This window comes from Biomphalaria glabrata, chromosome 14 (assembly GCF_947242115.1).
Source record: "Biomphalaria glabrata chromosome 14, xgBioGlab47.1, whole genome shotgun sequence".
NCBI lineage: Eukaryota > Metazoa > Mollusca > Gastropoda > Planorbidae > Biomphalaria > Biomphalaria glabrata.
The window spans coordinates 14,366,322-14,390,829 of NC_074724.1; the positions used below are offsets into that span (position 1 = coordinate 14,366,322).

At 36.9% G+C, this 24,508-nt stretch overlaps 1 protein-coding gene and 1 non-coding gene across 6 annotated transcripts in view; one reads left to right on the forward strand and one right to left on the reverse strand.

Moving 5' to 3' along the window:
- The window catches only part of LOC129922858 (craniofacial development protein 2-like), an 80,222-nt gene extending 62,996 nt beyond the window's left edge, over positions 1 to 17,226 (forward strand). For 3 of the 5 annotated variants that reach the window (XR_008774811.1, XR_008774812.1, XR_008774813.1), the window contains 3 exons: positions 4,136 to 4,207; positions 12,123 to 12,274; positions 17,012 to 17,226. Coding sequence is in view for 2 of the 5 variants with exons in the window: in XM_056010692.1 (XP_055866667.1) it covers positions 2,727 to 3,800 (1,074 nt within the window). In the remaining 3 variants the exon portion in view is untranslated. Of the gene's footprint in view, positions 1 to 2,726; positions 3,996 to 4,135; positions 4,208 to 5,120; positions 6,917 to 12,122; positions 12,275 to 17,011 lie in introns of those variants that run through there. The other 2 variants (XM_056010692.1, XM_056010693.1) reach the window with 2 other exon arrangements.
- On the reverse strand, positions 12,120 to 12,282 carry LOC129923018 (U1 spliceosomal RNA). The gene has a single exon (XR_008774953.1). It is a non-coding gene; the product is annotated as a U1 spliceosomal RNA (small nuclear RNA).
- Positions 17,227 to 24,508: the final 7,282 nt, after the last annotated feature.

The following is a 24,508-nucleotide window of genomic DNA, read 5'->3' on the forward strand; positions in this document are numbered from 1 at the left end:
GTTTGTACATGTGATTTCTCACACACCCAATTTCGGCTTAAGCTTAAATTTTGCACTATCATTTCTTTTACCTGACAAAACATGAATCAATAAAAACAATGAAGTAATTAGAACGAAGAAGAAGAAGTTAATTAACTATTGTTAATTATTTTTTGTTTGTTATCGAACAAGGCAAAGAAATCTTACTCGACTGATGTGTTGGTTAAAGTTGAATTAGTCCCCTTTATTTTTTTTATAGAGAAATAGGTCTCCGCATTTAAGTTTTAAACTAACAATAGATAACTAGAAACTTTTTGTTATAACTACTTACCTAGCAGTGGTTAGTATATCCACCATCGGAACATTGCGAAGGCTTGTGCCCTCAAGTTCGAATTGAGTACGTTCAACTTTTTAAAAAATAAATGCATCCAGAAAGCGATCACGGTAACATTTCCAAGATATCCCCATATTTTTCTTCCCACCTCTTTCTCAACTTGTCAAGACAAGTGATATGGTCATAGCATATTTAAAAAGACAAAAGCGTGAAATTGCGCTTAACAAAATCTATTTTTAAAAGTATTTGTAATCAATCACACATATTAATTATTGTTAGTCTAGATCTAAACAGAAACACAGTTAATTACATGGCAGACAACTACAATTAATATTACTTACTTAGTACTTACTTAGGTCCTCCCGCGCCGTTCGGCGCATTGGGCGGCAAGCTGTCTCCATAATGATCTGTCACTGGCAATGTCTGAAGCCTCTTCCCATCTGGTGTCCACTGTTCTGAGGTCCTCCATGAAGGTGTGTCGCCAGGTAATACGAGGACGTCCCTGTTTGCGCTTTCCTCGTTTTGGCTTCCATGTTATCGCAACTCTTGGTGTGCGTAATTCATTTTGACGTAGAACATGTCCCGCAAACCTCATGCGACGCTCAGTCACAACCTCACTAAGTGTTCGACTCCCAGTTCGGCAAAGGATTTCCTTGTTTGAGATCCGGTCTGTGTAACTGACTCCCAAAATCCGTCTCAGCCATCTCTGTTGAGCCACATTTAGTCTTTTCTCAATTTTGACAGATGACTTCCATGTCTCACATGCATATGTAGCAGTTGGAATGACGATTGTGTTGAGAAGGTGTATTTTTGTCTCGAGTCCAATGGCTTGGCTAGTCCAAATAGGCTGCAGCCTTTGGAAAATGCTCCCTGCCTTTCCTATTCGGCACGCTACATCATGGTAAGCATCTCCATCATTTGTTATGATGCTGCCAAGGTACGTGAACTTGTCCAGCTCTTCAAGCTTTGACTCGCCAAGTCTGACGGGGACACCCTTTGCCTTATATCCCACTCGCATAATTTTAGTCTTATCCAAGTTTATGCGGAGGCCAATTTTGGGTGCCTCTCTGTCTAGGCTCTCCGTCATTTCTTGAATGCATTTATTTGTAGCCCCGAGTAGTGCAACATCATCAGCAAAGTCCAAGTCCGTCAATTGGAGTTGTTCATGCCATGGAATACCAAAGGCAGTCTGGTTCATTGCTCTCCTCATTATGTAGTCGATGGCTAGGAGGAAAAGGAAGGGAGATAAGATGCACCCCTGTCTAACACCTGTCTCGATTGTAAAAAACTCTGTTGTTCCCTCTTCTGTTTTAATGCAGCAACTAGACTGACTGTAAAGGTGTCGTAGGATCTGGACGAATTTTTCTGGTATACCGTATTCTCTAACTATTTTCCATAGTGATTCTCGGTGGACACTATCAAACGCTTTTTTGAAGTCCACGAAACTGATCGTTAGCCGTTGTTGGTACTCAAGACTTTGTTCTATGATATTTCGTAAAACGAAAATCTGCTCTGTACATGATCTGCCTCTTCGGAAACCTGCTTGTTCTTCTCTGAGCCTTTCATCTACAGACTGTTGAAGCCGTCTCAACAAAACAGTGCTGAAAACTTTGCCTGGGACAGAGAGGAGAGTAATGCCCCTCCAGTTGTTACAGTCTGCCAAGTTGCCCTTTTTTGGAAGCTTTACAATCACTCCCTTTTGCCAGTCCTCTGGGACTTTTGAAGTTCGCCAACAGAGATTTAAAAGATCAGTCATTCTGTTAACAATGCACTGTCCCCCATATTTTAGCATTTCTGCTGATATCATGTCTAGTCCTGGTGCTTTGTTATTCTTTAGCACTGCAATGGCCATGGTAACCTCCTCAGCAGTTATTGGGTCTGTCTTGACCTTGAGATCATTGTCTGGAGAGGGGTCCTTGAATATGTAAGTTAGGTCTGGCGACAGTTGGTTAAGGGTCTCTTTAAAGTGCTCTACCCATCTTGCATCCTGTTCTTCTTTCGTTAACAAAGTTTTGCCTTGCTTGTCTTTTATTGGTGCCCCATGTCCACTCTTTGCTCCAGTGAGATCTCGGACAATACGATGGAGGGTTTTTGTGTCATTTCTGCTTGCAGCTGCTTGTGCCTCTTGTCCCTTCTGCTCAATCCAGTCCCGTTTATCTTGCCGACAGCTTCTCTTTACTTTCAGATCTGCTTCCCTATAGGCTTCTTCCGCTAGGCTGCGATCCTGTGTTTCATTTTTCTGATCTCGTCTACGTTTGGCCTCTTTCCTCTCATCTATCAATTTCCATGTTCTGTCTTGTATCCACCGTTCCTTGTATGAACCTCGCCTCCTTCCGATAACTTCTTCTGCGCACCCAATAGTGGTATATTTGAAGTTGGCCCACTCTTCTTCAAGGGTCAATATATCTGCAAGATGCCGGTCCCAAGCCCGGGTGAGAAAGGAGGAGGGTTTGGCGTGGGGCTAGCGACCCCACCCTGTAAAACCACTATTGCTACAGAAACGGCAAACTCGACACATAATGAAAACTATACATGCGGCGAGGGCGGCCAAACCCTGATGACGGTGTTGGATCAAAGCCAACTGGAAGTCCAATACCCGATACATGGCAAGCCTTTCAACGCAAGGAAACCGACTCTTATAGGCACGTGGAATGTAAGAACCCTGAATCAATGCGGTAAACTGGCCCAACTTTTAAGAGAGTTTGACTCATATCGGCTGGACATCCTTGGGATCTGCGAGATGCGGTGGACGTCAAGTGGAAAAATAATCAATGATGGCAAGACAATAATATATTCAGGACATGACAAGGAGCACATTGGTGGTGTAGGAATCATCATGTCTAAAATAGCAGCTTCAGCGCTAATTGCTTGGAAGCCGATCAGTGACCGCATCATTACAGCTCGACTCCAAACAAAGCAAATTAAAGTCACTACCATCCAAGCTTATGCCCCTACAGAGGATGCAGAAGATACCATCAAAGATCAGTTCTATAATCAACTACAAACCACTCTTGATGAAACACCTACTCACGACCTAATTCTACTGATGGGAGATTTTAACGCCAAAATCAATCCCAACCGAACTGGCTTTGAATATGTAATGGGACCATATGGCTCTGCAGAAAACATCAGTGATAATGGCGAGCGTTTGATTTCTCTCTGCGCATCCAACAGCCTTTCAATTGGAAACACATATTTTAAGCACAAACAAATACACAAAAAAACATGGCGATCACCAAATGGAGAAACCTTCAACGAGATAGATTACATTTGCATCTCCAAACGATGGAGGTCATCTCTGTTAGACGTGCGGACCCGCAGAGGAGCTGATATCGGCTCAGACCACTACCTTGTCAGTGGCAAATGTAAGCTCCGATTGAAACGCCAACCAAAACGAGCCACACGACCCCGCCCATTTAATGTAGAGAAGCTTAAAGACGGCAATACTGCAGCACAGTTCCAATTGAAACTAACGAACCGCAATTAATATAGGCTTATTTAAATTTATGTTTTTATTTTCTTGTCATAAAGTATGATTGTTCTATTTGTGAGAGATAAATTAGAGTTGTGTCTACCTGTTGACACCAGGTGGGAGGAGGCTTCAGACATTGCCAGTGACAGATCTTTGTGGAGACAGTTTGTCGCCCAATGCGCCCAACGGCGCTGGAGGACCTAAGTCTAAGTATAGAAGTCTATTATGGGCATTTCAGTTTTTAGTTGTTATTTTTTTTTTAGGAATATTTTTTATCCATGTATTTCAATACTACAATATAAGTGAACATTGCGATTAATCTCACTGTACTATTTTGATGTCTGTTTTAGTAGTGAATCTCTCTTTGTGTTTAAAGAAAACCAAAAACAGAAGATGTTTACTGTAAGGTTCGTCATATGAAGGTAGATATAATTTTATTAATTTTTTTTTGTAAGTTCACTATTCTGTCAGCACATTTTTATTTGCTAAAACAGATGGAAAGAAATTGAAAAAAAAAGAAAACACATAAAGCCTTGAAACGAATTTTGAAAACGGCTCTAAAGATTTCCCTAGAAATGTTATAGTTGATGATAATTTTTAGGAAGGAAATTACTTGCTAGTAAGACGGATTCAGTTACACAGATAGGGTCTCAAACAAGGAAATCTTATGCCGAACTGGGAGTCGAACACTTAGTGAGCGTCGCGTGAGGTTTGCGAGACATGTCCACCGACTAAATGTACTACGCATACCAAGAGTTGCGATAACTTGGAGGCCATTACTAGGAAAGCGCAAACAGGGACATTCTCGTACAACCTGGCGCAACACTTCCATGGAGGACCTTAGAACAGTAAACACCAGGTGCCAGTGATAGATCTTTGTGGAAACAACTTGCCGCCTAATGGGTCGAACGGCACGGGTGGACCTAAGTCTAAGTAGCCTATACCTAAGTAATGGAAGTCAGAATTCGTCTTTTGAAAAAAAGTTGCTTTTTTTTTTCAAGTTAAAAACAATGCCAAATGGTACTGAAATCGATCTTCTTACTTTCATTACATTTAGTTTTCTTGTTTAAAGGTCTAGATTAGTCTAGAAGAATGAATATTGATAACAGGTTGTGCACTTTGTTTTTTAATTTTAAATGATTTTTTACAAATGTATTAATCAAAACAAGGATTACACTATGGCTTCAATATCCCTTGCCCAGGGTTAAAATCTGGTGGGGTTGGCTATGAGTTTGTATAACACTAACTCTCTTTAAAGTATTGTTGAATTAACCTCGTTACTTTAGTCATATTTTAATTTTTAAATTTAAATTAAATTTTGTTTTTATTTTTCAGATCTGTTTTTTAAGACGAGCTAAATTTAATTCAAGTGTTTATGCAAATGAATGCTATTGTATTAAAATTGAACAAAATGTTTACAAATTTTTCATTAATGTTACTGTTGGGACAATTTACATTAAAGCGCAGATGTATGGACAATTTACGAACGAACCTACATATTCTCAGTATATTTTATTCAAATATTTACAGAAAGTTTCTTTTAATTAAATGATTATGTCAAAAGGAATTGAATCCAATGCTAGACCTGATTTGTTAGTGCAAATAAAAAAAGAAAGAACTTATCCATTTTCACACAAACTAATTAAATATCCATGAACAAAAATAAATGATAACTCTGGACCAAACAAAAAAAAACAATAAAAAAAAAAACATTTCCTACTTTATACATCTTTTTTTTCGTCTTTCTTTATTTATTTCTTGTACTGCCTCCTTTGGGCAAGAAATGTTCCTTTATATGCTTGTGTGTCATCAAGCTCTTGTATTAAGCATGTAGCTTTCAGTTTTACAGGTGTATGTGATACTAGGGCTACATTTTGTTATCAGTGAGCTCAAACATCTGATGATCTCCTTTTTAGCTATGTACCTCGGAAGCAGCCCAAGTAGAAATCTTTGCGTATCTCGTTACTGTTATCCCACTGTCTCTAAATCTATAGAGTATTCAATGCCCGACGCAAAATTAATTTAAAATGTAAAAACTTCCTATTGAGCGTTTTACGTCTCCCCCCCCCCTCAAAGTTATGTAACAACAACAACAGTAGCATAGAACAAGGAAAAAAATATATAGGGCCTTTATCTGCTACACTTTGTAATATTCCAATGATAAGCCATTTTAGATCTAGACTTTAAAATTATTTTTTTTCTAAACATAAATTTATGAAACGCACGAATAAATAATGACTTGCATTCCGAAATTTCCGAACGCTATAGTCCTTTCAAAACCTATGTTGGATCTAGACCTAGATCTAGATCTAGTTCATTAGGCAAAGTTAATTTTAATTTTTTACTTGAAAAGTGATGACGGTCAAACTAGAGTTTTTCACCTTGTGGTGAACGAGTTAATATTTTTTTTTTCTCAACGATTTACATTAACTTTAAATTATAAAACAATCGTTAGAGCGTTTTAGCTTGTCTGCTACGACAACCAATAAGACATAATAGAAAGTAATATTTGCCAACAACTTTTGCGGGCATCCCGCTTAAGATCAAGTTTTAAACTAGACGATTTGTTACTTTGTCGAGTAAATTTCCCTCTTCAGACTTTGCGATCTGAAGGGCAGATGACTTTATGGTTATCCGTTTCTATGGCCGACGGTTTAATAGGGTGTCATGTTTCCAGAACAAACAACATTTTTTTTTACGTTCGCCAATTTCTTATAAGTAATTATTTGTGTTCTTGGGCTCAGGGGTGGAACTCAGAATCCCTAAATTCAAAAACCCATTATTCAAACACGAGAATATTTATATAACCCAAATAATTATTAACCAATCACATTCGAACCAAGTCAACAACTATATCATCCAGACAGCTCGAGACACCAAGCTTTTAGCACATTTGATAAAATGCATGATATCATACTGTAACTTTACAGTAGATGTTAATTATGCATGCGTTGTTTTAGACTTTCCGTTTGGCTGACAAGAAATCAAGTTATAAGTATCTCAAGTAAACGGCATGTCAACTGAATACTCAAATTATTTACTACTTTCTTTTTTTTATCATTTTAGCTAGCGATAACCAGATGCTTTCTCCACTTTGGCTTCTGTTGCTGCTGGTACCTGTGTCGTTACTTCTTTATTTGAGTTAGAAAAAAACTTGTCATACTATTAAAAAAAAATACTGTTTGATTAGCATGAAACTTAAATTGTTTAATTATTTTAGTAATTGAAATAAAGTAAAATAGTCCTTTCAGACTCTGCGATCTGTGAGGCAGATGATATAAAGGTAATGTTTCTTTGGTTTATGGTTAATGAACAGGGTGTCATGTGGCCAGCACAACGACCAACCGCCTTTACTTTCCCCAACTAAAGACAGGTACCCGTTAGAGTTGGGTGTACTCATTGGCGTCCTTAATATCCCCGTCTTCACATAGATTCGAACCCGGGACGTCTCCATTCCGAAGCCAAGCGCATAATCACTTGTCCACCACGCGCGGTTTGTTTTTATAAGGTATATATCAACTCTGTCTGTCTGGTGCAACGTTTGTACACGTGATTTCAACGACAACCAATCTGGGATCAAACTGATATTTGGCAAAATTATTTCTTTTACCTGACATTTAAAAAAAAAACACTAAAAAATTAACCAATTAAATTTTTTTTTGGTATCTTGAACAAGGGAAATAGATTGTACTTGACTGATCAGGTGGCAGAAGCTGAATTAATCCCCCATGTAGGTCGACGCTTTCACATAAGTTTGAAACAAACTATAGGTATTTAAGCAATTTGCTATTTTCATCTCCTCCTCCCTTTCAGAGTTGTAAGTATGTTGGAGGTTTGAGCCATGAGTTTGAATTTAGTTCGTTCACACTTATTTTTTGATAAATGCCTTTAAAAAACAATTACACTAAAATTCGCAAAGATTACCTTCCCTCCCTCTTTTCCCGAACTAATCCAGATAAGTGATAGGATCATAGAATATTATGAAAGCTAAGCACATTGAAAAGCGCTATACAAAAACAATTGGTAACAAGCAAAATAAAAAAAACTACACGCGATTTTAAAAAAAAAGGGCATTATGCATTAGCCGTAATTGTGTTATCTGGTTAAAGAAGCTTCTCGCGCCTCAAACTAATGAAGAATTACTTGAGGTCAACAATTCTCAAAGATAAATTGAAACATTTGATACTTCTTGCTATTGAGCGTGATCTATGTAGGAAACAGAATTATCATAATATACTGTATGACTTTGCTACAATCAAGGCTCGTAAAGTAATTCTGTACGTAGTAAAGAATGAATAAAATGCATAGACGAATTTATTTTCTAATACAAAGTCTTCAATTTCACTTATTGTCCGCTTTCCTACCCAAACTTGACCCCGCGAAATCCTTTCGCATATGGCCCCACAATGCTCAAGTCCGGCCCTGCTATTTAGCGACGGGTGAATATACATGGTAGATTACTTGTTCTCTTTCCATGACTTCTTGGTCACAATGGTTAAGTCCGGCGCTGCTATTTAGTGTTTGTAAAATGTTTGCTTGTAAAATGTTTTACATGTTGCGGTTGTTCCTTCAGAGTTGAAGATACTTTACTTCTTAGTCCAAACCTCCCGCAGGACGAAGGGGATTGGAGCGGGCAAGGTTTGACAATCCAGCACGCAACCATTTGTAGCGACGTGTGAATACCCACTTGTTCTCCCCCCCCCCTCTTGTTTTTTCGTGGGGTTACTATCCGCAGAAATAAGAGAGTGATATTTCCTTTACATCTTGCTCGTCCAAACTGTTGAGCGAAGAAGAAAATTATATAGAGAGATCTTTAAAAAAAAACAACTAAGAGTAACTAAAGTGGAAAAACTCCGTTCTTAAAACTATATCTACTAATAATGTACAAGTTATCTACTTTATTCGATATCAAAGAAATTAATTACTAATAATTAATTGACTAATTGAGTATTTTTGTTTATTGATTAGTGTTTTGTTATGTAAATAAATAATTGCTAAAAGTATTAACCTGATTGGTGAATTGGGAGAAATAGCGTTAACAATTATTTAAGGGGCAGTAAGTCCAACAAATGTAGCCATATCTGTGAGTGCTGAAATATTAGTTTCCCTTGATGATATAAACAAAATAATAAATTACCAGTAATTATTTGAGTAATTGATTACTTTTTTATATTATTGATTCATGTTTAATCTATGTCAATGAATAATTGTGCGAAGTTTCAGCTTGATCCAAGATTGGCGTTGGAGAAATTACGTGTACATACGTTTTACCAGACCAACAGACAGTCAGAGTGAGTTGATATAAGCTTTGTATAAATGCCTATAGTTATGCCCGTCGAATCGATTAAACATACATGAATTTGTATCCATAAAAAAATATAAAAGACCAACGAATACCCCGTTAGTTGCCAAATTGATGAACTGTCAGTTGATTTCAGTTATTTAACTTTATCACAGATATGGTGAACACTGACACGTTAGATCTCATTAAAGCTAGTTCACTTGTCTGTTCTAAGAAATGATTTGGTTTACATTTAAAATTACTTTCGGTATTTATTTTTTTTTCTTTTAGAATAAATCAATTTAGATTATCAATGATAATTCACAAATGTCCAAAATGTAAGTAAAATTATGTTTTTTTGGTGACATCCCTTCATATAAATAACTCAAAAATTTGCCCAACATATTATTTGTGGATATGATTTTGATAGAAATGATCGTACGTGGTATGTAAAACTGTCAAAATGTCCATGTTACAAAATTTTAAAGGTATAAAAGAGAATACACGTTTGTAAAGCGGATCTGTATTAGTAGTGAACAAAACTTGGTGCATGGAAACAAAAGGATTGCCACACCTAATCTTGACTAGCAATAATAAATAAAGGCGATTGGAAATAGTTTAACATATTTTTTTTTTATCATTGCAATTTTTATGCTTATAGAAATATCAGTGCAGTTTTGGCCAAAAACTTTTGTGGATCAGTTGGCAGGAGGATTTATCTGGGAGATTCCTTGCTGTCTTTTCAACGGCACTTATTTTAAAAGCGAATACATGGTTGTCAAGTCTGAATTTGAACCCGTATTCTCTAGCCTCTACAATGAGCTAGCTACTGAGCTCATCTAAAGCATAAATAATACAAGGTTTTATTTAGTATTGTTAGTTTAAACACTGTATACCTAATAAACTAATTCTCTACACAAGGCTCATCTCCCCTACATTTAGTCCATTTGTATTTAAAACAAAATTAATACACTACAACTAAATGACTAAATTAACTACTTCAGGAGAGAAAATATGGGTCCACAACTAATAGCCAATCTCTACAATACCTTGCTTATGCAGATGACATTGCATTATTGGGTAAAGAAACCTCTGACATTGCTAGAGCTTTCACACAACTAGAAGAAGCATTTACCAGCAGGACTTGAGGTCAATGACAGTAAAACCAAGTACATCGTAATGACAAGAGAAAATCAGAGGGACAATATATTAAAATCAAAGACCACAATTTTGAAAATGTCCAAATTTTCAAATATTTAGGAAGTACAATTGATTTAAAAAATGCCCTACTAATAGAAATAAAGGAAAGAAAAGCAGGAGGCAACAGAGCATTTTATAGCACCCATCATTTACTTAAGAGCAAAACAATATCAAGGAAAACAAAGAAAATAATATACAAAAGCATAATAAGACCAGCATCAAAGTATGGAATTAAGACCTGGACACTGACAAAACTGGCATGGAATCCACATATTGATGAAACTATCAAAAAATCAAACAAAGCATTAGGGTTAATTAAAAGAAATTTCCATAAATCAAATAAGAACATAAAACTAAAAAGTTATTAAACCTTGGTAAGGCCAATAATATAATATGCATTCTCTATTTGGGACCCCTCAACTCAAGAAAACATTAAGAAACTGGAACAGACACAAAATAGAGCAGTGAGATTCATAAATAACGAATATTCACATTTGACTCGAGTAACACCTTTAGTAAAATAACAAAATTTAGAAAGTCTTCAGAAGAAAAGACTCAAAAGTAAAGTAGCAATTATACATGAAACACTGAATATAATCTTCAAATACAAAAACAAAATCTAACAAGATTACAAATACAGTTTGTGTGGAAACACATTCTCAATATCGGCCCCCCGAAGTGGTCCACCCAGGTAGGAAAAAAAGCAGGTTTCAATATTTTCAGAAAAATATCAGTATTAAATTCTATCAGAAGTTGTCCACCCAGGTATGTTAAAAGGCAGGTTTGAATATTTTAAGGATGAATATCATAATGAAATTCTATTTAAGGCTAATGATAGAGAAGAATGGAGAAAGAAGGTTGACAGATCCTGTGTGGTGCCCCAAAGGTCCAACAGACCAAGGGATAGGTGAAAGTGAATGTGAAGTTAGATGTGAACCTGGCCGAACTGATGCGTAATAATGAGTATCTAATTGATTTAATTGTTTTGTAAAAAGGTCAATATCTTATTCGAAGCCTCAAGAAAAAAAAATCATTTCTGTAAAAAAAAAAATTATTATTTTTTCCAACAACAATAGACATTTGTTGACAGGCGCTGAAGAGGAAAAGAAGACAATCTGTATAGTGTTTAATTCAAGCTTTTACCAAGTTCAAACCATTCATTACAGTGATGCCCAAAATACGGCCCGCGGGCCACATCCGGCCCGCGATGTGGTTCCGTCCGGCCCACCGAATCGTCGGCACAAAGTGTAGAAATCTCCCTTCCAAAAAAAAAGGTTGAAAAAATGTATCTTTATTTACGTTTGGGCCCTCATTTTTTCGCCGGTGGATCGGTATTATGATCTTTAACATTTGTGTTTTTATGCTTTGGAACTCTGAATGTAGAATCTACCAGGAAAAGTGAACCTATCTATACTTTTTTTGTTGAATATGTTAATAAGCCAACATATTTATTTTAGAAAGAAAGTGTCTGGGCTGTTTACATTATTAAATAAATATGGCGACATTCTTGGTTTGAGTCGCGAATAAAAGAGTATTAAACTACGCCTAGAGATTGGAGGATCCACGGGGAAAAGAGACCATAAAATGAGCCGGTGGTAAAGCTACCTACCCTGGTACTCACATTTTAAGTCGAGAAATGAAGCTATTTTCTGACACGTAACAAATATAATTGTCCAATTACCTATTAGCTAAGTATTAAATCCACAAGTTTCTACCAAAATAGTTTCAGAACAATTTCATTTCGTTTTTGTAACTTTTCAGTCATGTGGCCCGCTAGACGAGTGTCGGAAATTAAAACGGCCCGCGGGTCGAATTAGGTTGGGCATCACTGATTCATTACTTTTATTTCATTTCAGGGGTTAGCGCGAACACAGTTCCTCATACGCAAAAATTACGCACCCGAGTCACCCACATTAGGGGTGATCGCAGGCTTCAGCCCACCTGAAGTGCAATGAGTGAGCCTCGACCTGGGAGAAGGTCGCCTTGATCACCGTTTTTCCTATGCCAGGTAAGTATTCTTTTAGTTTTGTGTTTCTTAGCCACAGTAACTCTCTGCAGTTCACACGATAATATGAAAAACTACTTATTAATTGTTGTTTTAAATTATGTCCAACTAATTTGCATAGTAAATAGACTTTTTTTTTCTATAAGAAAAAAGTTAACTTTTTTTGTAAATGTAGTACTTAGTATGACAGAACTTACATAACTTAGCAATACAATTGTAACAATATCTTATTTTTTATCAAATATCTAAAACCATTTGCGTAAATATGTGAAAATTATGGTGTACTATCTTCTCCTTACTAAAAAGCCTCCAGTGTTTGTTACTATTAATAGTGAATAGTCGATTTAAAAAATTAGATTTTTCTCATTCAGAAAATTAAAAAAGTAGAACTTTGAATGCTCTAAAATATCATGATGTCCGATTCTCATTTTCTCTTGTAGTTTCTGAAATCTAAACGGGACGGACGGACAGACAGGCCGCACAAAACTAATAGCGTCTTCTCCCCTTTCGGGGGCCGCTAATAAAATACTCAGAAAGACACAACGATAAAGGCATATTCCTTTTTCATATAGAGAATACGAAAAACATGCATATATGTGACCCTGCCGGACCAAGTAAAACAAAGGACGTTTGGGCCACGAGGCCTTCATCAGCTACAAAACAAACAAAAAATAAAAAACAATTAACACAAAATAGTCTTAAGTTAACTTATCTGTCCGATGTTGTTCTCTATCGAGGCAGAAAAGAAATGAGCTACGCTGGTGTAAAAGCGCGGGAAAACGGAAGGGGGCGGAGATGTCAGGCAAAGATGAATGGGGAAAGGGGGTACCGTAGTGTTAGTGTCCATCGTGTATTAAATAAAAGTGTGCTGGTTGTTGATCCCGTTAGGTTGGAGGGTGCCTGACATGTAAATAAGTTTGTTTTCTATCTGCAGACGGGTGTTTTTGTCGTTGCATTGTTGTATGGCAGTGACGAGGAGGTCGGTGGTACCCCTATGATGTGTTTTATTAAAATGGATAGAGACGGGCTTAGTAGCAAAGTTACGGATGTCTCTAAGGTGTTCTTGGAGTCGTGTTTTTAAGGTCCTGCCTGTGTTTCCAATATAAACCATCTGACACCTTGAGCATATTATAGCATATATGACTCCTCTACTATTACAGTTAAATTTGCCACTGATCTTGATGGTCATTTTAGGACAGGTGACGGTGGGGGTGGCGAGTGTGTGTTTGCAGGTCTGACAATTACGTCGCTTACATGGCCAAGTGCTGTGTTGTCGAAATCTATACCCGACAATTATCGGCGGCCCGGCATTCCACTGATGACCTTAATTCACGCCTATACTCCCTTACATCTCATATCCCCGAAGCTTTCCAACTTATCAAACTGATTATCAACAACTACAATAACAAATTTTATACATATCTTAACACCTGCAAAGACAAGAAATTAAATAATATCAGACATAGAAACAGCAACAGCGAGAGTAACAACACTACTTCTAACACTAAATTGGTTGTCTGCATACCACCAGAACTCCCCCTCTCCGCCGATGAAAGATCCGTTCTGAGTAAAGGACTTAAATTCATTCCTCTTAATCAACAGCATGACAATTACCAACTTATGCAAGATGCAAACCATTTTTTTCGCAAACTTAGACTCAAATACCACTTCAGTGGTTCTAGTGACGGAAACAAAGATCTAGACGATGACCTCGATGACCCATTTATAGGAATTTCTAAACGTAAATCCAATTGGACCCCCAATGCGGGAGCCTCTCAAGCCTTAGATCTTTACATCAAAAAGACAGAACATGATCTGAAACTCGTGAAATATCCTCCATTAAAGCAGCTTAACATAACCAGGTCCGAAAGAGAAGCACTCCACCAACTCCGTAAACGTAAGGACATCGTCATTAAACCAGCAGATAAAGGCGGCTCTATCGTAGTGTGGGATAGAAACTTATACATCAAGGAGGCCCTTAACCAGCTCAGCGACACCAATTTTTATGCACCGAGAAAAACTGACGGAACCATCTCTAATAATAAAAAAGTTAAGGTTGAAATAGATAAAATTATTACTGATAACCTACTTCCACGATCGGCCCACAAACTACGACTCCATGATAGCGAATTAGGAAAACCATATTTCTACCTCTTACCTAAGATTCACAAACTTAACAACCCCGGCAGACCCATTGTCTCCGCTTGTTCCTGCCCCACTGAACGCATCTCCCGCTTTCTGGACACAATCTTTCAACCTATAGTCGAAAAGTTACCTACGTTCATTAAAGATACCAACCACGCCCTTTTAACACTAGCAAAAGTCATACTACAACCTGACAAAGAATACCTACTCTTCCTCCTAGATGTCAGCTCCCTTTACACTTCCATTCCACATGCTGACGGCCTTAAAGCCATCCGTTACTTTTTTGATATACCAGAAAACAAACACAAATCTATATCCACTGACATTCTAGTTCGCCTCACGGAGCTTGTACTTACTCTCAACTCCTTCGAGTTTAATGGGCAATTTTTCGACCAAATCAGCGGAGTAGCTATGGGTACGGCATTCGGTCCATCTTATGCTTGCCTATTTATGGGCTTTTTAGAACTCAACATTTGTTCATCCTACACGGGCCCCATGCCCGAATTCTATAGGAGATACATTGATGATGGGCTAGGCATAACATCTCTGACAGAGAATGAACTTATCAAATTTATTGAGTTCACTAACAACTTCAATCCCGCCATTCGTTTCACTTACACCATTTCCAGAACTAGAGTGAACTTCTTAGACATAGAAATAAACGTAACCCAAAATTCTCTGTTTACATCCTGCCATTACAAAGACACTGACAGCCATAGCTATCTTCTATACTCGTCATCCCATCCACCATCCTGTAAAGATTCTATCCCCTACTCCCAACTTCCCCTACTCCCCTACTCCCCTACTCCCAACTTCTACGTATCCGCCGCCTTTGCCAAGATGACAATGACTTCACGGAAAAAGCAACTGAAATGATAGAGTTTTTCTTGCGTCATGGCTACCCTCAAGCTATTTTAGACAAAGCCTTATCGCGAGTGGAGAATCTTAAAAGAGAACAAGCTTTCAAGAAAAAAACGATATTTAGCAATGATGAGAGGCCCAAATTGATATTAACCTACCACCCTCACAATGTGAAAGCAAAAAACATCTTTCTCAAAAACCTGAACATTCTCCAAGCCGATGAACATACTCGCGACGTCTTTTCATCCCCACCTCTTGTAGTATTCAGGCGAGACCAAAACCTACAAGACATATTAGTACACACTAAACTCCACAACATTTCAAGTGAACCTGGCACTTGGCCATGTAAGCGACGTAATTGTCAGACCTGCAAACACACACTCGCCACCCCCACCGTCACCTGTCCTAAAATGACCATCAAGATCAGTGGCAAATTTAACTGTAATAGTAGAGGAGTCATATATGCTATAATATGCTCAAGGTGTCAGATGGTTTATATTGGAAACACAGGCAGGACCTTAAAAACACGACTCCAAGAACACCTTAGAGACATCCGTAACTTTGCTACTAAGCCCGTCTCTATCCATTTTAATAAAACACATCATAGGGGTACCACCGACCTCCTCGTCACTGCCATACAACAATGCAACAACAAAAACACCCGTCTGCAGATAGAAAACAAACTTATTTACATGTCAGGCACCCTCCAACCTAACGGGATCAACAACCAGCACACTTTTATTTAATACACGATGGACACTAACACTACGGTACCCCCTTTCCCCATTCATCTTTGCCTGACATCTCCGCCCCCTTCCGTTTTCCCGCGCTTTTACACCAGCGTAGCTCATTTCTTTTCTGCCTCGATAGAGAACAACATCGGACAGATAAGTTAACTTAAGACTATTTTGTGTTAATTGTTTTTTATTTTTTGTTTGTTTTGTAGCTGATGAAGGCCTCGTGGCCCAAACGTCCTTTGTTTTACTTGGTCCGGCAGGGTCACATATATGCATGTTTTTCGTATTCTCTATACAGTCGTTTACCCCTGCAGCAGTAAATCTTTGTTTTTTTTTTTGAGTCCTTTTTCATATGCGGGAACAAATTTGTACAAATGCTGCTTTTATTCTAGTGCTATTATAGCATGGAATGGGTTGCCTGGGCCATTCAGTCAAGTTATATTACTAATGAATTTTCGTCCGCTTGCAAAATAAAAGACACCTGCAGTATTGAACCATAATGAGAATTGCCATATTTATTGTTATATGTACAAACGTACTTGTTTAAAGACATTTAACTCAAGTATTTAACTCTTTCTCGACTTATTGACGATAGAATCGTTGATTTAAACTCATCAAATTAAATTAATGTTTGATTTTATAAGCTTTACTTTGTCTTATATGAAAGAGCCTGCATTCACCTTTAATTCTAAACCAAATAAAACATTTTCGGATAACCAACGAAAACGTTATTGAAGCGTGATCAAAAAAGGGCTAGTGAAATACTATTGAGCAAAATGAAGAATTCCGTCCAAATGTGGAAAATAATTACGGAGAAAAAGAGTTAAATCTTTACCTTCTAAAATCACATATATTTTTTCCTGTGTGATATAATAACACTTATGTCTATCAAAAGGATGCGTGTGTTGGTGCTGATATTTTATGGTTTTCAACTCAATTATGTTTTTTAGATAATGTCTGAATAAATGCTTTAGGCTAATTTATTTCTTATGTACAGGTATAGACAAGGGCCTTCAAGTGATACAGTAGAATCAGCAGATTCACAAACGACGTCTATTGATCAATAAAAAAAAACAATATCGAAGATCTCACCTGGGCTTATACTAACAGGCCTAATGTCAAAGTCAAAACTTACAGGCCCAATGTCAAAGTCAAAACTTAAAGGCCTATTGTTAAAGTGAAATTAAAATGTCTTTTAATATATATATATATATATATATATATATATATATATATATATATATATATATATATATATATATATATATATATATATACATTGTTTTCTTAAATTTCTTAAATTTTAATATATTAAAATACATGTTTTTTTGGAAATTAATCTAAATCCTTTTGTACTGATATGGAAAATGTGTATAAAATTCCAGTATATTTTACTTGTGAATAAAATTAGAATTTAGTAAATAGGGATACTAATTATGATTAACAATTAAATGTATTTTTATTTTGAAAATATGTGTTGCCGTATTTACTTACCTATTTAATGTTTCCTCTGCTTTCAATATTGAATATGTTTTAAATTGTTAATGCTGTGTCCACTAGTGTGTAGTGCCAGAGAAGTACGAAAAAAAAAAGGGGGGGGGAGTATTGAAAGAAGTGGGGAACATTAAAATGAAATTGAAATCTTCTTTAAAATTTGAAAAATAAAAATATTACTCTCATCTCAGAATAAACGCAGCAATGGAGCTATGGGCAGAGGCTCGGCAGAGCATTACGCAGTACTCTACCAAATCGAATAAATTATCCCTTCAACCACTTTACTCAACTTCCCGACTCTGCCAGATTTTGGATGAATTAGACAAATCTCCCTCTGTAAAGGAATTGAGTACAGCCATGCCGTTGACATGCTTTCAAAACAACAAGCATCAGGAGAAGATACACCCTGGATTCCTACTGAAGTCATGCAGTCTTAATTGAAACCACTCCATATACTGCTTAGTGTCGCCAACTAAAAATAGTTCAAGATTATAAGAAGCAGACATAATTACAACTTATAAAATCGAAAAAAATCAGTATAAATTTCGGAAGCATTTTACCGTTTAGCATTGTAATTAGAGGATTGTACTAGAGTACTCCCAAAACGACTACAGATCCTGTCAGAACGGGTGTTACAAGCATAGCGTTGTTGTAGGTGTGCACGTGTGCAAGCTAGGGTGTTGTAAATTGGGCTGTGCTCGTACATTATGTGAACATGGACATAACACAGTGCTAATTATCTGAAAAACAGGTTGTTTGGCCGGTTCTGTAGACCACTAGAGAGAGAGACAGACATAGAGAAGTTCAGACGTAATGATAAGAAGCTCTAATGTCTGGTGCAAGAGCTGGCACTGAAAGGTCGTCTGAAAAGGCCACACAAGGGAGGATACATGGGGTAGATGCCAGGTTCAAAATATAGCAGTTAGTGAGTTAGCTTTATTGACACTACTGTGGTGTTGATGACCGTCTGGGAATGACATTACATGATTACATGAAATGAGGTTGCTTGTAAGAGTACCCCATATTACAAATAAATGAGGCTTGATTCTAAAAGAGCACCCCACTCAATATAACAAAACGTTGATCAATTACTTTACCTATTAGCGGGTATAGCTAAAAATATTCAATTAGAATTATAGCTAGACTTAGGTAGTTAGATCAAAAGGTCAGTGTTAAAAGTGTGCTGGCACGTTCGTTCAGAGGTGTACTGGTCCCTTCTTGTACTGCCTAGGTTATTAAGTATAACCTCCAGGTATACAATTCAACTAATGTATGCAACAAAAGACTTTACAAAGTCGCAGGTAAACATATGTACAAAGTTTATTTACATCAGTAAAATAAATGTGTAAATACATGGCCATCAACTCACAGGCCGACACAACAAAAAGTAAACAAAAGATACTCAAAAATAATATATCAAACAGCCCTAGTCATATGTTACATTATCGTCACATTCTGGAGAAAAATAAAGGTCACAGGCCTCAGGTCAACACATGACCACTTTTGACCACTGGGTTACAAACTTCCGGCTTACACAGCCAACTGAAGGTCACATGCCTCAGGTCGAAACACGACCACTTTTGGCTACTCTAGGGTTACAGGCTTCAGGCTTACACTGGCCACTTTTAGCCAAAAAAACAACAAAATGGTCATGATGAACTATAGGCTTCAGGGAAACCTATGAGCCTACAAGCTTCATAGAATCCCAACTATAGCCATTAGTTTGGTAAAGTCCATCTGATGATTCAATACAGGTTGAATCCCTCAGAAAAAAGTTACAAAAATATGTCACGTTTGGGGTACCCCAGGATGCAGAACATCAGGGTAAAAATATATACTGCCTGGAAATCATTTGGGGCTATATCTATTAATAAATACATTATATAAAATACAATAATACTAAAGACATACTTAGCCAAAAGATCTCCAGAGCAGGGCACACTTCTCCGAGTACTCCATTACACACGACCACTAACAGTAAAAATACTATACACAACACAGGTCAAGTGGTCAAGCTGGTAACTCAGGAGCAAGTGGCAACTAAACACAGTTTGCAAGGCCTTTTATAAACTACATAAGGGGAATCACTCCTAACTATACAAGTAATCAAAAATAGTTATTTCCCCATTATGTCACAGTGCTTAACATTGTACAGGAAAATAGTGACGGTTAGTTACCAAAATTGTGGATTGTCTGGAGAGATTGCAAATCTATATTGCAATGTGTTCGTAAAAATGTTTTGCATGTTCGGATGTTCCTTCAATGTTGAAGTTTTGGAAACCTAGTCAATAACTCCCACAGGACGATGGGAGATGACAGCGGTAAGGGTATGAACCCGGGACAATCGAGACAATCGAACGAAAGACCAGCAAGCATACCGCACAACCAGGCAGCCATCCTAAACCCTGATTTATTCATGTACTGACAAACCACTCATTCTTCCATTTGCCGAGAACGAAAAAAAAAAGAAAATGTTAGCTAATTACCACTCTCTGTGTGCCCATAACAACTAAACAGCTTTCACGATTGAAACCGCAGCGGTTAAATTTACCAAAAGCCCTTTTTTATACCTGACTAAGACTCAAGACTAAGACTCAGAATTCAAACCTCTACTGCCTCCAGATAATATATATAATTATGATGTTTAGGTCAAGGCATATTTGATAAGAGATACAGTCCGCGCTTTTTTTTTCTCGGCGCTATTTTAAAGACACCATTTTATCAGCGCTACTTTGTTGTACGAAATGTTGGCATGTAACCCAATATCAGTAATGTGTACTTCTTAAAACAAGATTAATTTTAGGCAGTTCTATTTATTATTCAAGTCTTTGTTCGTCCATCCTCGGTATGAGCGTGAAAAGAACACGTAATGTTGCTGTCTTTTTGTTTAAAGTTTAAAACTATAAAATCATATAGGAAATGTTCACTTCGGATCTATTCAGACAAGGGTTAGCAGGAAGGATCTTTTGCTTTGATTTTAAGCTATCGAAGCAGTGCCGGATTTAAGGGAGGGCAGAATAGAGACTCTTTGAGTAGAAGACTCGACGACCATTTTCCCTGTAAATAATTGTTTTATCGGTTTACTAAAGCGATATCCAGTTCTTTCAAGAGCGTCTGAAAAGCTGTGCGGACTCGCATGTGTGTTACTCTTGATTGGAGCAATGTGATAGCAATCTGGGTGAAAGTTCAAACAGTAGAGACTGAATTATACATAGCTTAACTCTTTCTCTCCGTAATTATTTACCACATTCTGGTGGAATCAAAGTTGGTATCGTCAGTTAGGAGAGAAAGAGTTAAGAAACTATAAAGACAGGCTCGAGCTAAATGGGAGATGGCATAAAAATGGCTTGGTGTTGGACCGAATTGATGCTGGAAATAAAGTGCCAGCATGGGCGTAGCCAGGATTTTTTTCGGGGGGGGGGGAATAGGTTCTTCCTGGAATTAGTGGAAAACTTGTTGACTCCCCGCCCTTGCTACCAAGGGGGTCTGGGAGATATCGCAGCGCTTCCCTAGCTCTGGGCGAAGCCCCGACGCCGAGCACTATTTCTGGTATTGAAAGCCAACAAAAATGCATATTCTGAGCTATCTACATTGCACCATCTTGCTATTAAAAACTTTTACTTCAAAAACCTAATGTGCTATTCAGCGCATTTTCCGGCAAGCTGTTTCCACAAAAATCTGTCACTGGCAATGTCTGATGCCTCTTCTTACCTGCTCTGAGGATCTCAATGAAAGTGTTGCGCCAAGTTGTACTAGAATGTCATTGCAACTCTTATTATGTGTAATTCATTTTGTCGGAGAACATGTCCCGCAAAACCTCATGCGATCCTCTGTCACAAACTTACTAAGGGTTCGACTCCCAGTTCGGCATATGATTTCTTTGATTTAAACCCGATCTCTACAACTGACTCCTAAAATCTGTCTTAGCCATCTTTGTTGAGCCACATTTAGTGTTTTTCAATCTCGGCAGATGACTATTCACAATTTATTAATGAAACCTAGAAATGTGTTACCTCTTGACTACGCTCTTGGAATTACATGCCTGTATTTCGTTTTAGATTTTATATCGAAAAGGGAAGTTTTATCGTCAAAATTATCTGTTGAGGGGTATTAAACTAAAATCTCTGGGGTTTGTTTTTTTTTAATTCAAAACCCCATTTAGCTACGGTCATAGAATTTTGTGACTGTAGTTTGCTTTAAAATAATATTAGACAGTGGTTCTCAACGCAAAACGCTCTGTAGGGGAATTTTTAAATCAAAACCATCTGGAGGGGTTTTAAATTTTTTTTTTAAATGCCATCTGGAGGAGGGGGATTTAAACTCAAAACCCCTCATTAGCTTAGCTACGCTCAAAGAACTTTAGTGTACTTTCCATTTTTTTTTAAATAGAAGAGGTATTTTTTAGCATCAAAACCTTCTGAAGAGGGATTGAAACTCAAAACTCATTTTGGCTAAGCTCATAGCATTTTGAGTGCATAATCTGTTTTGGTTTTTTTTAATATTGAAGAGGTATTTTTCAGCTTCAAACCCCAACTGGATGGGGGGAGGGGGTTAAACTCAAAACCCCTTCGGCTACGCTCATAGAATGTTAAGTGTGTAATTTCCTTTTTTTTTATATTGAGAGGGAGTTTATCGTAATTTTTGGAGGAGGTTTTAAAGTCAAAATCTTCCTCAGCTGTTTACTTGGAATTTGGGGATTGTCGTTTGCATTTTTTGTATAGTTTTGTTTTTAGAAGAGGAGGATTTAACTGCAAAACTCAATATGTAGGGGGTTTTAAACTCAAAACCCCTGGTAGAGGGTTTTAAACTTCATCCTCAGAATTACCGGTATTACTTAATGCCGTTTTTTTTATCGCGCGTAGGATTGGCGTTTTCTATATTGAATGACACCCCAAAATGACAATTTTGTGTATATATTTCATGAGATTTGTATGAGTTTTCAAAAGATTTTAATAATTTCGGAGATTTCCAGGACTTTTTCGTATATTTTGCATTTTCAGGAGATTTCCAGGAGCTTTTGGTAAATCAGGAAATCTGTTATAAGTTATAAGAGAAATATAAGAAATGCTTTTAGTAGATAATATCTGATTTAGGTTTGTGCAAAACAGTTTTTACAACTACAACGGCTGGTAAAATTAATGTTTTCCTTTTAGTGTTTTTTGTATTTGTATATAAAGAGATATTGTAAGACTGTCACAAACCATCATTTTCTCTACATGATGTCGAAGAGAGATCTTGTGGGTCTAGTCTGAACTTTATCTTTGAGTGTTTGAAAGTTTCTCAGGTGACTCTCCAGCGTAAATGATTTCATATCATAAAAAGACATTTAGACAGCTGCGATTGTTTGACAAGGAAGGAATAAAACCCGATTTTAAATAATCTACGCTGTAGGCTTACATTCTACATTTCTTTGTGTTAAATATTAGTTATAAGTAGACAAAAATATGCTATTTAAATAAGTATTAAAATTAAATACAAAATTTTCTTTTGTTTGATTAGCAGTAAAATATTTAAAGAATTAGGCTAATCTAAGGTACAAATATTATTAGTATATGAAATAATTACATTACTTGGAAGTAAAAATTTAAGTCACGACTTGCTCAAATGAAATCTATTATCGTAGACCCCGTGCACATCTCATAGAACCCCTTTTTTCACTTTCGTAGACCCCTTGAAAGTCTTCTTAGACCTCAGGTGGTCTATATGGACCACTTTGGGAATCATTGATCTAATTCCAAATACTCAAAGAACTTGGCAGACAGGGGAGGCCAATCTGTTTCATTTGTAACTTTGTCAACACTAAATGATACTATGTCGGTGATGTACACTTAACACTCATTACACTGGAATAAATTTAAGGTTTATTATAGATGTCTATTACCCATCTGACCTATCATAGTAACACTGGCCACTTAGTTAGACTAGATCTATTCTAGTAGTCTTACACTCTTAGTACTATATAGACTCAGAGTATGTAATATTCCAATATGTATAGCCATAGCCTGCCATAGGTCTAGACAGTATACTGAGTATAGTATAATTATTACTACTATTACTATTAGTAGTCTTAGGCAGGGGTCTTAGCCTTACTTAGGACTTACTGAGACTTACTCATTAGGAAGCCTTGGAAGGGATTTATGGTATGAATATTATTATTATTTTATTACTGTTTATTTTTTACACTATTTCAGTATTTGAATATTACTAAATAGATCTACTCAAATGTCAATACAATAGTAATAGTCAATACTGTCAATAGTAGATCTAGAATCTAGATGATTACTAGATCTATAGATCTCTACTAGACTTACTAGACTAGATTTAGTATATAAAATATATACTTTATGTAGATCTAGTTAGCATGATAATTATATGGAGAGATCTAGCTAGATCTAGATTCTATAGATCTAATTACTTTTTTGTCTTTGGCCAAAAAAATTGTCACTTAGCCCTAAATCTAAAATTCCAAAATAATTAGATATATAATAGTTACAGGCTGACACTACTCAATGTCACAGCCTCAAGAAAATGAGAGTCATAGAGCACATAATTATATTTACATCTAATTGGATCTACTAGATCTATGTCTATATATAATACTGGAGTCTAGATTGTCCTAGATAGAGCTTAGTCTAGGTCTAGATCAGAAGACATAGCTAGCCATGTTTGGGTGGTGTGGGCTGCCCAGGCATCAAGTTGTGAGGGGAAATCAAACTTTTCCCCAGTATGTATTAAGCACCTGTTCACTTGAGCTTATCAGATTAGTAGACTTAAGACCAAGACTGAATGACTTTGAAGACTGGCAAAAAAACACTAAAGATGACACACCAATACTAATACACACTCAAATGTAAAAATGACAACCTTTCAAAGGTTTGCAAAAAGGCAAGAAAAGGCTTAGAATGTGTATGTAATAAGTGTTGAGAATGTGTATGTAATATGGGTTGAGAATGTGTATACATGTAATACTTGTTGAGAATGTGTATGTAATACATGTTGA